The sequence below is a fragment of the Schistocerca cancellata genome, chromosome 4, assembly GCF_023864275.1.
Source record: "Schistocerca cancellata isolate TAMUIC-IGC-003103 chromosome 4, iqSchCanc2.1, whole genome shotgun sequence".
In the NCBI taxonomy this organism is placed as follows: Eukaryota; Metazoa; Arthropoda; class Insecta; order Orthoptera; family Acrididae; genus Schistocerca; species Schistocerca cancellata.
In genome coordinates, this window is record NC_064629.1 from 881,017,680 (window position 1) to 881,033,283 (window position 15,604).

The window sequence follows — 15,604 nt, forward strand, 5'->3', positions numbered from 1 at the left end:
GGGGCCTTGTTTCGACTTAGGTCTTTCAGTGCTCTATCGAATTCTTCACGCAGTATCACATCTCCCATTTCATCTTCATCTACATCCTCTTCCATTTCCACAATATTGTCCTCAAGTACATCGCCCCCGTATAGATCCTCTATATACTCATTCCACCTAGTGATATACGCCTCTACATCCTTACATTTGTCCTCTAGCCATCCCTGCTTAGCCATTCTGCACTTCCGGTCGATCTCATTTTTGAGACGTTTGTATTCCTTTTTATCTGCTACATTTACTGCATTTTTATATTTTCTCATTTCATTAATTAAATTCAGTATCTCTTCTGTTACCCAAGGATATGATATATTTCTTGACAAAAGACAGACAAATGTATGCTGTGGTATTATGCTGGTGACTCACTGGGTGTACGTCCACTAGCGGCTGCGGTATCCTAGTAACTGCAGCAGCCACTGAGTCACCAGCAGATACATATCGGGGCGCTTGGGCTTACCTTTTCTGGGAACTCTTGTTTGAGCTCGGTGATGCTGCGGCACCAGTAGGCTGCCGACTTTTCCGAGATGAGCTCGATGTTGAGGAACGACGACTGCTGTGGTCCATAGTGATGACCCGACGTGGTGCCCTTCACGATGCGCGGAGACACGTTGGTCACGCAGTCCTGCTCAACACACGCAAACACTCCTCACACAAAGCCAATTTCTTCAGCATCACTCGCTTCATATCTCGTGAGACTAGTTTGGTGGGAATGTCAGGCATGCGACTAATTACACTGACTGAAAAAAAGGTGTTACAACGCGAACGCATGGAGTGAATCGGGCTGACATTCCAGTATTTTCCTGCCTGTGGGATATGCTGACAAGAATATCACCTTTACGAGAGCATAGTTCCAGCATTTTCAGAAAAGAAGAAAGCCTTTCGTGCAGATGAACGATGGTGTGAGTATATAATACTGATCGCGTGAGTCTAACGTTACTGAAAATCTGCTGGTGGAGATCAGAGCACAGCACGTGCAGCTAATCACCACCTTTAGGACTTCAAGGAAGGTCGAATAATTGGCATGAGGGACGTGGTAGCACCAAACTGACAGATAGCACAGTCATCTGGCTGTAGTGCAACGACTGTAGGAAGAGTGGCGACCAGGTTGATTCACGACAACGGAGTGCAAGGAGAGCAGGCACGGTCTTTCCAGAAGGCGGGGTCTAGGATTTTCACCTGCCTCTAGATGACTGGGTGTTTGTGTTGTCCTCATCATTTCATCATCATTCCTGAAAGTGGCGAGATTGGGCTGAACAAAGGCTGGGAATTTGTACGGGCGCTGATAACCGCGCAGTTGAGCGCCCCAAAAACGAAACATCATCATCATCATCATCATCATCATCATCATCTTTCCAGAAGGACTACACCACGTGAATATCTAGGACTGTTCGACTGGTTCTGATGAACAGATGGATGAGAACAGCTGAAATTTGCCACGAACCGTCGAGCACAGATTACATGAGGCTACTCTGAGATCTCGAGATGCCACAGTTCGATGACCACTGCCACCATACCCCAACCGACAGGTACTTTTGTGGTGTAGAGCCAGTAACAATTAGGATATTGAGCGGCATTCTGTGGTGTTCAGTGATGAGCCTCGCTTCTGTTTTTGGTGACCATACTGACACCAACGTTTTGGTAGACGACATGGTGAAAGGTCACAGGAAGCAGCGAATCTCGAGAGCCATGACTCTCCAGCTTGTGGAATAGTGGTGTCGGGAGCTTTTGTATGTGGTAACAGGACTGATTTCGTAATTGTTGAAGGGAGACTGGATGCTCGTCAGTATGTGGCAGGCATATTAAAGCCTACTGTCGTACCTTTCATGACCAGGGTACCAAATGGGATATTTCAGCAGGATAAAGCAAGCCCCCACACAGCAGTTCACACCACAAACCCATGAGACCTGTACGGATACTTGACTGGGCTGAACAGTCCCCTGATTCGACAGCCATAGAGAATATCTGGGATCCGATGGGAAGAGTTACAGTTCCATATTAGCCTTCACCCAGCAGTCTTCATGAACCGACACAGGGTATTTTTCAAGCATGGCAAGAAATTCCCCAAGATGATATTCGGACGCTGTTTGTTTCCACGCTACAGCGAACACAACAGTGTATTCGTAGCTATGATGTTGATGATGGATATCAATTCCGAATGGAATGAATGTTTAATCTTTTATTACCTGTTATGTGTTAAACCTCTCCACAAAGTTTGATTGGTATAGGATTGGTGTTTCATGGCGTAACACTATTTCCGTCAGTGGACTAGCGCAGGCTTCCGCAGCCGTTGTCAATATCACCAGAAACCTTTTAAGTTGTGACCACGCCGTCCAGCTGTAATAAGCTAGATATGTAGATAGCCTGCACAAGAAACCCGTGTGCTGTTTCCATTGTACCTAACCAGAATTCTCGAAATAAAACCAAAGTCTACTGTCCACTCTCCCTGTAAAAAACGCTGTGTGTTGACTCCATTTCATGTTAACTTCGTATGATGAAGGGCATGGCATTCATCTGAATACAGTAAAGTATTTTCGCTTGGTTAGGAACATTATCTTCTTCCACTGATTGATCTTTAAGCTGAGATGTCACACAATTCATTATGCTACATCTATGTATTGAGAGAAGAAGAGAAGCCAGATTCAAAATTCTAAATCTCTCTGCAGAAGCACTGCGGAAAAGTTATGTATAATTCTGTAGTTTTGGACTCGGAACTGTCTCTGCTCTACGACTTACAAAATCAATGCCTCTCACTAAACGACAATCGAACTGTGTTGCACAACAGTTAATCTCTGATGCACCTATGGATACTTATAGATCATAATACTGTTACACATAATCTTATAATGAAATACTAGTGTTGCAGGAAGGGATAATTATCTTACAGAGTCGCCCCACATATATTAAATTACCATTGATCGGTGAGGTGATGCGTAGTCAGTTATCAAAGGTTTCCCAAAAGTAAAAGTAAATTCATGCGGTCGTTTTTGCTAGGAGACATTCAGCAAGTTAACTGTTTACCTAATTCCGTGTTTTATAGATCGATGGCAGAAGTGAAGAGGATATAAAATATAGCTTGGCAATGACAAGATAATCTGCCTGAAAAACAGAAATATCATAATGTATTATACAAGTGTTAGAAACCTTTTCTGATCGCATTTGTTTTTACATGGAAGTGATAAGTGAATGATAAACAGTTTGAGTTCCGTAACTCACTTGCCACTGTAAGAGCTTTCTAGTGGCAGTTTGAAAACTGGGCTGTTCAGATTGTCCGGTATAATCTGCCCCCTTTCGGGAGTCATTGAGTAAAACAGAAGTAACATCCAGCGTTCCCCAAGGAAGTGTTACAGGCCATCTATTGTTCCTGATCTATATTAACGACATAGGAGACAATCTGAGTAGCCGTCTTAGATTGTTTGCAGATGGTGCTGTCATTTACCGTCTTGTAAAGTCATCAGATGATCAAAACGACTTGCAAAATGATTTAGATATCTGTATGATGCGAAAAGTGGCAATTGACCCTGAATAAGGTAAAGTGTGAAGTTATTCACATGAGTGCTAAAAGAAATCAGCTAAATTTCGATTATGCGATAAGTCATACAAATCTGAAGGCTGTAAATTCAACTAAATACTTGGGGATTACAATTACAAAAAACCTACATTGGAACGATCACGTAGATAATATTGTGGGTAGAGCAAACCAAAGACTGCGATTCATTGGCAGAACACTTAGAAGGTGCAACTGGTCTAATAAAGAGACTGCTTACACCACGCTTGTCCACCCTATTCTGGAGTATTGCTGTGCGGTGTGGGATCCTCATCAGGTGGAACTGACGGATGACATCGAGAAAGTACAAAGAAGGGCAGCTCGTTTTGTATCATCGCGAAATAGGGGAGATAGTGTCGCAGACATGATACGTGTATTGGAGTGGCAATCAAAACAAAGGCGTTTTTCGTTGCGACGGGATCTTCTCATGAAATTTCAATCACCAGTTTTCTCCTCCGATTGCGAAAACATTCTGTTGGCACCCATCTATATAGGGAGAAATTATCATCACGATAAAATAAGAGAAATCAGACCTCGCACAGAAAAAAGTGCTCGTTATTCCCGCGTACCGTTCGGGAGTGGAACGGTAGAGAGACTGTCTGCCAAACACTTTATTGTGAATAGCAGAGTAATCACGTAGATGTAAATGTATAAACATTGTAACTGTGTGTGCTGAAGTGGACTTCCAGGTCCTGTGTGCATGCAGGTAAGTTGGTCAGCTGTTGGTAAGCGGCCAGCAGGGTAGCCACAAGTCTCTGCAGCGAGCAGACGTATGTCTCTCCAGCCAAGGGCCCTCGCGGGAACCTTGTGCACTTGTTAGATATTGCTTGATAACGCCTGTAAAGTAATAAGGAATTAAGTGTTTATACATCAAAAACGTTGTCTTCGGTCTAATTATTGTGAGTGGAAACAAAGGGAGGACATTGAGTCCTCTCCTACTACACGCTCAAAACATAGATGTACTATCGCTGTACCAGAGGCCTGCAAGTGAACTGCGTACAGTAGTAGAGAAGAATGTTCAAGATTAGATGGATAGGCCGAGTAGTTACTGAAGATCTACTGAGTAGAACTGGGGGAAAACAACTGTCTGGCAGAAGTTGATTACAAGAAAGATAGACTTACAGGAAACATTCTTAGGCACCGTGAAACAGTTAATTTGGTAATGGAGGGAAGTTTGTGTGTGCCGGGGGGGGGGGGGGAGGGGGGAGGTGGGGCGAGCAGCAGATGCAAAGGTTTATGCAGATATGAAAAGACCTGGGAAAGGTACAGGGTGTTTCAAAAATGACCGGTATATTTGAATCGGCAATAAAAACTAAACGAGCAGCGATAGAAATACACCGTTTGTTGCAATATGCTTGGGACAACAGTACATTTTCAGGCAGACAAACTTTCGAAATTACAGTAGTTACAATTTTCAACAACAGATGGCGCTGCGGTCTGGGAAACTCTATAGTACGATATTTTCCACATATCCACCATGCGTAGCAATAATATGGCGTAGTCTCTGAATGAAATTACCCGAAACCTTTGACAACGTGTCTGGCGGAATGGCTTCACATGCAGATGAGATGTACTGCTTCAGCTGTTCAATTGTTTCTGGATTCTGGCGGTACACCTGGTCTTTCAAGTGTCCCCACAGAAAGAAGTCACAGGGGTTCATGTCTGGCGAATAGGGAGGCCAATCCACGCCGCCTCCTGTATGTTTCGGATAGCCCAAAGCAATCACACGATCATCGAAATATTCATTCAGGAAATTAAAGACGTCGGCCGTGCGATGTGGCCGGGCACCATCTTGCATAAACCACGAGGTGTTCGCAGTGTCGTCTAAGGCAGTTTGTACCGCCACAAATTCACGAAGAATGTCCAGATAGCGTGATGCAGTAATCGTTTCGGATCTGAAAAATGGGCCAATGATTCCTTTGGAAGAAATGGCGGCCCAGACCAGTACTTTTTGAGGATGCAGGGACGATGGGACTGCAACATGGGGCTTTTCGGTTCCCCATATGCGCCAGTTCTGTTTATTGACGAAGCCGTCCAGGTAAAAATAAGCTTCGTCAGTAAACCAAATGCTGCATATCGCCGTCATCAATCCTGTGCACTATATCGTTAACGAATGTCTCTCGTGCAGCAATGGTAGCGGCGCTGAGGGGTTGCCGCGTTTGAATTTTGTATGGATAGAGGTGTAAACTCTGGCGCATGAGACGATACGTGGACGTTGGCGTCATTTGGACCGCAGCTGCAACACGGCGAACGGAAACCCGAGGCCGCTGTTGGATCACCTGCTGCACTAGCTGCACGTTGCCCTCTGTGGTTGCCGTACGTGGTCGCCCTACCTTTCCAGCACGTTCATTCGTCATGTTCCCAGTCCGTTGAAATTTTTCAAACAGATCCTTTATTGTATCTCTTTTCGGTCCTTTGGTTACATTAAACCTCCGTTGAAAACTTTGTCTTGTTGCAACAACACTGTGTTCTAGGCGGTGGAATTCCAACACCAGAAAAATCCTCTGTTCTAAGGAATAAACCATGTTGTCTACAGCACACTTGCACGTTGTGAACAGCACACGCTTACAGCAGAAAGACGACGTACAGAATGGCGCACCCACAGACTGCGTTGTCTTCTATAACTTTCACATCACTTGCAGCGCCATCTGTTGTTGAAAATTGTAACTACTGTAATTTCGAAAGTTTGTCCGCCTGAAAATGTACTGTTGTCCCAAGCATATTGCAACAAACGGTGTATTTCTATCGCTGCTCGTTTAGTTTTTATTGCCGTTTCAAATATACCGGTCATTTTTGAAACACCCTGTAGATTAGCGGGCAGAGTTGCATTAAACCAGTCTTCAGTCTGATGAGTACAACAACGAATGATCGAAAACAGAAAAAGGGGCACAGATAAAGCAAACAGGCAGTATGTACTGCCTACTGAGTATTTATGTACTGTTTGTTAGAATAAAACTTTTGGATTAGGTAAATGTTAATGTTTGGAAATGTTTTTAGAGTTCTTTTCTTAGTCTTTTACCAGTGTGCTGAATTCGCCCTACGGCCTTTCTTAAGGACATCCATTCCCGATTTTTCTTTGTCCACTAACTGATTCTACTACAATAGCAAGCTCCTAAAAGCTGAAACAATATTCCGGCTTTTTATAAAACGAGTTCAGTGAAGGGCAGTTGGTCGTCACAAAGCATAGACGTTTAGTGTGAACACATCACTGTTTTCTGTTGTGTTGGCAGAAGAGCCAACACCATGTTACTAGAGGAGGCCAAAATGCACGCGTTTTAGCTCACGCAGGCTGGCGTGAGGAGGGAAGGACTATACTGACGTGAGGTCTGGAACACGACAAGGAATTAGAATTCAGAAAGCGGACGTAATTAGTTTGATACTTAACTTTAATCCATTAATGATGAACGTCGCTCTTGAAGGTACATGAGTCACAATATTATCTGTTCAGAAGACATGGTAACTGAATATGGCGCCTTGCTAGGTCGTAGCAAATGACGTAGCTGAAGGCTATGCTAAACTGGTCTCTGCAAATGAGAGCGTATGTAGGCAGTGAACCATCGCTAGCAAAGTCGGCTGTATAACTGGGGCGAGTGCTAGAGAGTCTCTCTAGACTAGACCTGCCGTGTGGCGGCGCTCGGTCTGCAATCGCTGTTAGTGGCCACACGCGGGTCCGACGTATACTAACGGACCGCGGCCGATTTAAAGACTACCACCTAGCAAGTGTGATGTCTGGCGGTGACACCACATTTTCCGTACACTGACGTGACTCCATTGTAAATGAGCCTTAATGGTACTTTACTGACCTCCAGAGTAGACCTCAACACATCACTCTCTATGCTCAGAATGAAGCCGTTCATTGTCCCAAGGAACAGGCAGTCTAGATACTATAAAACATATCTTCTAAGGGCCTATTACAATACTCCTTCCTATCCCACGGAATTGGCACAATTTCTGTGTGAGGAACGACACAATACTAGCTTAATCACAATTCACGATTTACGTGGACCAATCCACACGGTAGTTCCGGCATTTTTGGAAGAAAAATGTGGCCGCTGCACCACACTGTGTGGATGTTAGTACAGGGTGATTCAAAAAGAATACCACAACTTTAAAAATGTGTATTTAATGAAAGAAACATAATATAACCTTTTGTTATACATCATTACAAAGAGTATTTAAAAAAGTTTTTTTTCACTCAAAAACAAGTTCAGAGATGTTCAATATGGCCCCCTCCGGACACTCGAGCAATATCAACCCGATACTCCAACTCGTTCCACACTCTCTGTAGCATATCAGGCGTAACAGTTTGGATAGCTGCTGTTATTTCTCGTTTCAAATAATCAATGGTGGCTGGGAGAGGTGGCCGAAACACCATATCCTTAACATACCCCCATCAGAAAAAATCGCAGGGGGGTAAGATCAGGGCTTCTTGGAGGCCAGTGATGAAGTGCTCTGTCACGGGCTGCCTGGCGGCCGATCCATCGCCTCGGGTAGTTGACGTTCAGGTAGTTGCGGACAGATAAGTGCCAATGTGGTGGCGCTCCATCCTGCTGAAATATGAATTGTTGTGCTTCTTGTTCGAGCTGAGGGAACAGCCAATTCTCTAACATCTCCAGATACTGTAGTCCAGTTACAGTAGCACCTTCGAAGAAAAAGGGACCAAAAACTTTATTGGCTGAAATGGCACAGAAAACGTTCACTTTAGGCGAGTCACGTTCATACTGAGTTGTTTCCCGCGGATTCTCGTCGATTCACTTCTGCCGTACTCAATAACACAAAAAGCTTTCTGTTGAGCGGTCGCCATCTTAGCATTAACTGACACTGACGCCTAGTCAACAGCGCCTCAAGCGAACAAATGTACAACTAAATGAAACTTCATAGCTCCCTTAATTCGCCGACAGATAGTGCTTAGGTCTGCCTTTTGTCATTGCAGAGTTTTAAATTCCTAAAGTTGTGGTATTCTTTTTGAATCACCCTGTATAATCTGTTGAGCAGTACCTTGTCGAGGGAGAAGGTTTTGGTGACGGCGAAGGCCCAGCCCTGCTGGAAGGCCCTGCGGATCATGGCGCTGGTGGTGGCGGGCGGCGCGGACGCCAGCCCGAACGGGTTCTGGAAGCGCAGGCCGCACACCGTCACGCTCACGTCCACGTCGTCGATGGCGCTGTGGAAGCGCGGCAACACCGCCGCGCCTGGCACCGCCGCACCGCGCCGCTCCTGTGGATGCCGCATTACAAAGGTAGATTGTGGTTTCACGTCCCGTCGATGACGAGGTTGTAGGTGTATGTAGCTGTGGACGTGGCAGTTGGCAGTGTCGTATCTGTACGTACTTGTGGATGTGGTAGCGATAGTGTTGTACCTGTATGTACTTGTGGACGTGGCAGACATAGTGTTGTACCTATAAGTTCTGATGAATGTTGCAGGCTACAGTGGTGTTCCTTTGTGCATGTGGATGTGCAAGGTAGCAGTGTTGTGCAGATACATGCTTGTGGATGTGGCAACCAGCAGTGTTGCGTCTGTATGTACCTGTGAATGTGCCAGCGATAGTGTCGTGCCTATATTTTCTGATGGATGTGGCAGGCTACAGTGTCGTACGTGTATGCGTATAGTTGTGATAGGTGGTATTGTTGTACCTGTATATACTTGTGAATACTCCAGGCAGCAGTCTTGCCATCGTTGACGGCTTCCACAGTGGTTTCGGTGGCACCCGACAGGTCTCCGCCGCAGAATACTCCGGGCTCGCTGGTGGCCATGGTGCTGTAATCCACCTCTGGCAGCCCGTACTTTGTCCACTTCAGAGGAGACATTGCCTTCTTCACTGAAATTGTAGAGGATTTTCTTTGCTTATTTCGTGGATTTATGTTCCAGCATGCTTTTCGTCACTTTGGTATTAATCACTTTGATACTGTGTTACTACTGCAAATGTGATTTTTCACAATAAGTTTGATGTTATATGAGCCAATAAGGAAGTGAAATATGCCTTCACCTGGTCTGTTTTCACCTTGTGGGCAGACGTCCTATAATGATGGTTTATGACCAAAACCGATAGACGTGTGGATTTTTAAGAGCTGGCAGTTAATAATGCATTTTCTAAAGTACTTAATGGCTGTTGTTTCTCATTTAACCCAAACTTTAAATGAATCAGTTGGTTTGTTGTGAGTACAGTGAGTGGTAAAGACTGCCCACTTTCCAGGCCACCACTTACCTGTATTGCAAGTAAACCTTCGATTTTTGTGCTAGGGGTATTGTACAATAATTTTTAGTTACAGACTTACAACATGTAATGTCAAATTTCAGTGTTACTACATTTTAACTAGTGGAATGGTAACCCTGTACTTACGTATGAAGTGACGTTCTTTCTGTATATTAGTAAAGACGTAAGTTAAATAGGTCGGTGCACATTTATTATTAAACTAGTGACCCACCCGTGCTTTGCACAGGCTCTACTCAGTATCTCAGGCTGGACATCTTGTATGGCATAGCGTTAATTTTGTTTAAAGGCCACTGTTTAGAGTCTTTCTTGATGCCTTCAGTTGTCATTCTCTTTATGTCATGTACGATTGTACAATTTCGGCCTCAGGCCATTTTCAGGTATTATATGGATGATTTTTAGTAGTAAATTATGTCATGTACGTCGTTGCTCCTATGACACCATGTTATGCTCATAACATAAACCAAAGATATTCACGCTATTTTAGTAGCACGTTACTTTGCAGCAGTTGTTGTGTATTTAAATGGGAATTAGCTGTTATATTTAACTTTAGAGTCCATTTCTTCTCATTATTTCGACATTTAAACATGAAGAATGACAAATTTTTTCACGTCTCAAGGAATATGCAAGAAATGCTACCTTTGGGATACTGAAAGAATAAAATCTTTTAATATTGTGTTAGAGATTTCTTCTGTAGCTTCGTGGTGCAACAATTTCACTTTCATGGATAAAAAGCACACACACTGTGTTTTGTTGCACAAATTTTTATTTACTACCTCCCGCATTTCAGCTCATCAGTCCTTCATCGTGAAACAGCAACTGAGTAGCGTCTACACAGGAACTAGTGTGCTAAAAACCCAATCCCTGAATGACATTACAGGTGCACAGATTCTATGATAATAGGCAGAGAATATCATACAGAAAGCTCGTAACGAGGGTTTGGCGTCTAATTTTTTACAACTAAACATCACTTACTCATTAGTAGTGTTTACTTAATTCATATTGCAAAATGGAAACAAAATCGATAGTGGATATAGAATCATGTGCAAATGATCATCACTGAACAAGGGATAAACATACATTGAATGTCTGTTTTTTAGGTTTTTTTAGTGTACAAGTCCTCTTCCCTCTTAATGTTGTGATGGTTCCGTCTCCTCTCTGCAGTTACTTCCCGCTTGTCCAGTTTAAATAGTTCATCGATCACATGTCTGTTTCATACCGCGCCAGCGCTATGGGTCGTGTGCGGCCTTAGTACTCAGGGCTAGTATTTACTTTTATATACTTTTCCAGTTTTTGTTCCTGGTGACGCAACACGGAGGAATTTGTTTAAACAATCCCACGCAATATGTGATTTTTCTGCCTCGTCTACCCCATCCTCATTTTTTATTGCATTTTACTTGTTTCAAGATTCTGGTTATATGCGTTCATACCCCTATGATGCCTAATTCCGATCTCTGGTGACCCACAGAGAAAGGAAGCACCCCATATGGTCATATAAATTAATTAAAAGAATAATAATGTCGCTCAACGGAACGGACTTGCGCAATTCCAGCAGGACAATGCGAGACCCAACACCTCAAGAATTGCTACAGAGTGGCTCCAGGAACACTATTCTGAGTTTAAACACTCCAACTGGCCACCAAACTGCCCAGACATGGACATTATTGAGCGTATCAGGGATGCCTTGCAGCGTGTTGTTCAGCTTATGGACAGCCCTGCAGGATTCATGGTGTCAGTTCCCTCCAGCACTACTTCAGAGCCGGCCGCTGTGGCCGAGCGGTTCTAGGCGCTTCAGTCTGGAAGCGCGCGCCCGCTGCGGTCGCAGGTTCGAATCCTGCATCGATCATGTATGTGTGTGACGTCCTTAGGTTAGTTAGCTTTAAGTAGTTCTAAGTTCTAGGGGACTGATGACCTCAGATGTGAAGTCCCATAGTGCTCAGAGCCATTTGAACCATTTGAACTACTTCAGTCGAGTCCATGCCACTTCTGCGTGCTGGCGGGGCCCTTACACAGTATTAGGCAGGTTTACCAGTTTCTTTGGCTCTTAAGTATATATTAACTGAATAAAATTGTTTATGCACCACTAATGACTGACTTCAAAATAACTGGCCAAAAGTGGTGAAGAAAGAATCTGATTCAGATGATATACAGTCTCAGTGATACCATGACTTCTTATAGTCGATGTTTGATGGCTGTGGATCCAAGAATCAGGAAAACACCAATGTCGTATTTCAGTTATCATAATCTAGTCATGAAAAAAAACAGTAACATTTACTTATTGATATGCAATTGTACTTTCGTCACCAGTCTATTAAAAACAATGTAGTGAACTTACTTAAAAAAGAGTAGTTTGAATCTAAAAACTCAGGAAATTTCATGATAACTTTGATTTCAAGAGACATAGCAGAAAAAAAAGAAAATTAATGTAACAACTTACCGTCTTCGTCATAGAGACCTGAGCCAAAGGCCGAAATTATAAAATTGGTCTTGAGTTTTATGATTTGGTCTTCATCCTCTATCCACGTGCCGTCTTCTCCCTGCTCAGTTCTGCAGAATTCTATACCGACGATGTTGCCACCTTTGACTATCACCCTCTTCGGTGAATGAAAAGGGATGAACTCACACTTCTCTTCTCTGGCCAGGTCCACCTGCAGAAGAATGAAAAGCCACTGTAGCTTCAGTAAACACTTTACATCACATTTAGTTCACCCTTTTCCCACATTTACAAATCCCTGTAGGGCTCTGAAGAAGCTACTTTACATTCTAGCAACATGACTTCCCATTCCAATACGGAATGAAACATGAAAATCAAAATCACCAAGAATCGTCATTGATGTTACGTTCTCTTCACTGTCCCTAAGGGAGTAACATGTAGGAAAAAGATGGGTGTTTATAGGATGCTCGCTGAAATACGGTTCTTGAAATGTGAGGTTTTCGTAAGATAATGGCTATCCCACTTCGAGCGTCTCCCTAAATAGTGCTTCTCTAACCAGACTTCTGAAAGTCAAACGCACGTGTCCATTATAGTTATCGAGTTTACAAGGGACCTTCAAATGAAAACGAGACAGATGGAAACATTAAGTAAACTGTTATTATTTCGCCGGCCGCGGTGGTCTCGCGGTTCTAGGCGCTCAGTCCGGAACAGCGCGACTGCTACGGTCGCAGGTTCGATCCTGCCTCGGGCATGGGTGTGTGTAATGTCCTTAGGTTAGTTAGGTTTAAGTAGTTCTAAGTTCTAGGGGACTGATGACCACAGATGTTAAGTCCCACAGTGCTCAGAGCTATTTTTGTTATTATTTCAAAAGTTAAAAAAATGGTTCAAATGGCTCTAAGCACTATGGGACTTAAAATCAGTCCCCTAGACATCACACACATCCATGTCCAAGCCAGGATTCGAACCTGCGACCGTAGCAGCAGCGCGGTTCCGGACTGAAGCGCCTAGAACCGCTTGGCCACAGCGACCGGCATTTCAAAAGTATTCGCCATAATTGTTAATAAATTTATTCCACTGTGAGACAAGATGGTTTGACCATGGTAAAATGCTCATGCTTGCCTACGGAACTATCATTGTAATCAGGGCTGCGCCTAAGGTGTAAGGGCGACCCTGTGAAACTTCTGCAGCGTACTCAACACAACCTTGACACCGTTTGGACGGGCCTTACCGAGGCTACAATCTTACACATCCTCCATACAGCTCTTATTTCTCACCTTGCGATTTTCATATTTTTGAAGTCCTGGAGACAGACCTCGGACAAAGAGGTGTATACGTGGGTACAATCATTATTCTTCAGGCAACTGCAAACATTTTTCCATTACGGCGTCGACCATCTTGTCTCATAGTGGGATAAATGTATAAACAGTGTAGCGATTGCTGTTGAAATAATAAATAGTTTACTTACTTTTTTCATCTGTCTCGTTTTCATTTGACTGCCCTTTGTAAATAAAGTTGGCAGATCTTCTGTTAGTACAAAATGATGCGAACCTCGCTTAGGGGAACTGAGTCGCTTTTCACAGGCAATCTTCCTCGAATACTAGCTGCAGTTTTTCAGGATCGTAGCAAAGAATCGAAGCCTGCCACTAAATTATTTCATATTCTCTCCAACTCGTTTTAACGCTGGTTTCATTAGGACTCCATACAACCCAGTAACACTCAAGACTACGTCGCACGAGTGCTCTTCATGCGTCCTTCTTTGCAGTTGTAATCCATAAATCTCCAAATAAATCAAAAGCATCTACTCGCTTTCTCTATGAGCGAGTTTATATGTGCTTCTGCTTATGTGCATTGTTTGACAATGACCCACTGGACTTGTTACTTACTACAGGAAGAGATTCACTTGTACTGCCCCATACGCTTTGCATTTCAAACGGCTGCACTGTAATCAAGATGAACTCGCAGTCATGAACTCTGAGCTACTATACTTAGGACTCGTCACTTACATCTCATGGAAGGGAGACGCCAACGAGTAGAGTAACCAAATTTGTAGAGTTTCGCAGGTGAACATTCTGGTTTCCCAGGCAATAAAGGTGGACGACTTTACTTGCATTTATGCCGCTGCAGGCCACCTCCTTGTCAGGTACACAATAAGGCCAAATGTCTTCACACACACATTAAGTTAGTTTACTCACATGGGCGATCTGTCGTAACAACATGGAACGAGTCTATTTACAGGTTATTAATTTAACTTGAATTTAAATATGACTGCATGCTGACTAATTACATATAAGGTTATGTAAAAGAAGATAACACTTCATTTAATAAGATAAGTAAATGTTTAATACTTTGACACCAAATGAACTTAAAGTTTCTAAATGAAAATAATTTTGTGTGACAGAAGATGTTACTCAGAAAAACTTTTTCAGCTCACTTTCAGATTTAGCTTTGCTTTCTGTAGGGCCTATAATATCACTGAATAAGTGGTAAGTTTTATTTCCCCCTATTGAGCGAAAATAAAAGTCATTTTTCTTCTGCTATCGCCATTATGGATGCCGTTACTTCTTCTGAGGTCCAATGGATTATTTATTACAAATTTCATCAGAGAATGTATGCACCACATTGCTGCTGGCAAATTTTTATCTCCCTGGAGACTTGTAGCCGGCCACTGTGGCCGAGCGGTTCTAGGCGCTTCAATCCAGAACCGCGCTGCTGCTACGGTCGCAGGTTTCGAATCCTGCCTCGGGCATGGATTTGTGTGATGTCCTTAGGTTAGGTAGATTTAAGTAGTGCTAAGTCTAGGGGACTGATGACCTCAGATGTTAAGTCCCGTAGTGCTTAGAGCCATTTGATTTGGAGACTTGTCTACAAAATGATTGTGGGTGATCACCACGTATTATTATTATTATGGTTCAGTTTTGGGTAATAACAGTTTTGTTCTTAATTATGAGATATCATAGCACATAATTTCAGATGATTGAAAATAATCTAAGAACGTTAACTAACTTACTGATTTATTTCCCTCCAAGGCTTGCAATGACACGAATTGCATTAAAAATTGAGTCAGGTTGTTTAAGAAGATCTCCAGTATTTCCATCGATTTAAATTCTCAACAATAGTTTCCAACTGAATATTTTGAAGATTTTATTTACATACTAAATCTCCCCCATATTCTAAATTTATCATTGGTGTTGCACCCTTTGGTGTGCTGAATTGAGTATGTATTTATTTGTTTATGATTAATAGAGAGACCATTTGCATACAACAAATTTGTCATTCATTTAACACATTATATACAATCTCCTATACTGCTGCAAGCTATTGAGATTGAATGTAATGCTTCTGTCATCCACAGAAAGAAATGACTCCGCTTAATTTGTATAAA

At 43.0% G+C, this 15,604-nt stretch overlaps 1 protein-coding gene across 1 annotated transcript in view; it reads right to left on the reverse strand.

The window, feature by feature from the left end:
- Positions 1–15,604, reverse strand: part of LOC126185038 (dihydropyrimidine dehydrogenase [NADP(+)]) — a 330,209-nt gene that overhangs the window by 123,970 nt on the left and 190,635 nt on the right. Inside the window, exons 9-12 of the mRNA XM_049927785.1 lie at positions 12,226–12,436; positions 9,211–9,395; positions 8,579–8,794; positions 494–658 (exon numbers count right to left, since the gene is read on the reverse strand). Of these exons, the coding sequence (XP_049783742.1) occupies positions 494–658; positions 8,579–8,794; positions 9,211–9,395; positions 12,226–12,436 (777 nt within the window). The remainder of the gene's footprint in view (positions 1–493; positions 659–8,578; positions 8,795–9,210; positions 9,396–12,225; positions 12,437–15,604) is intronic.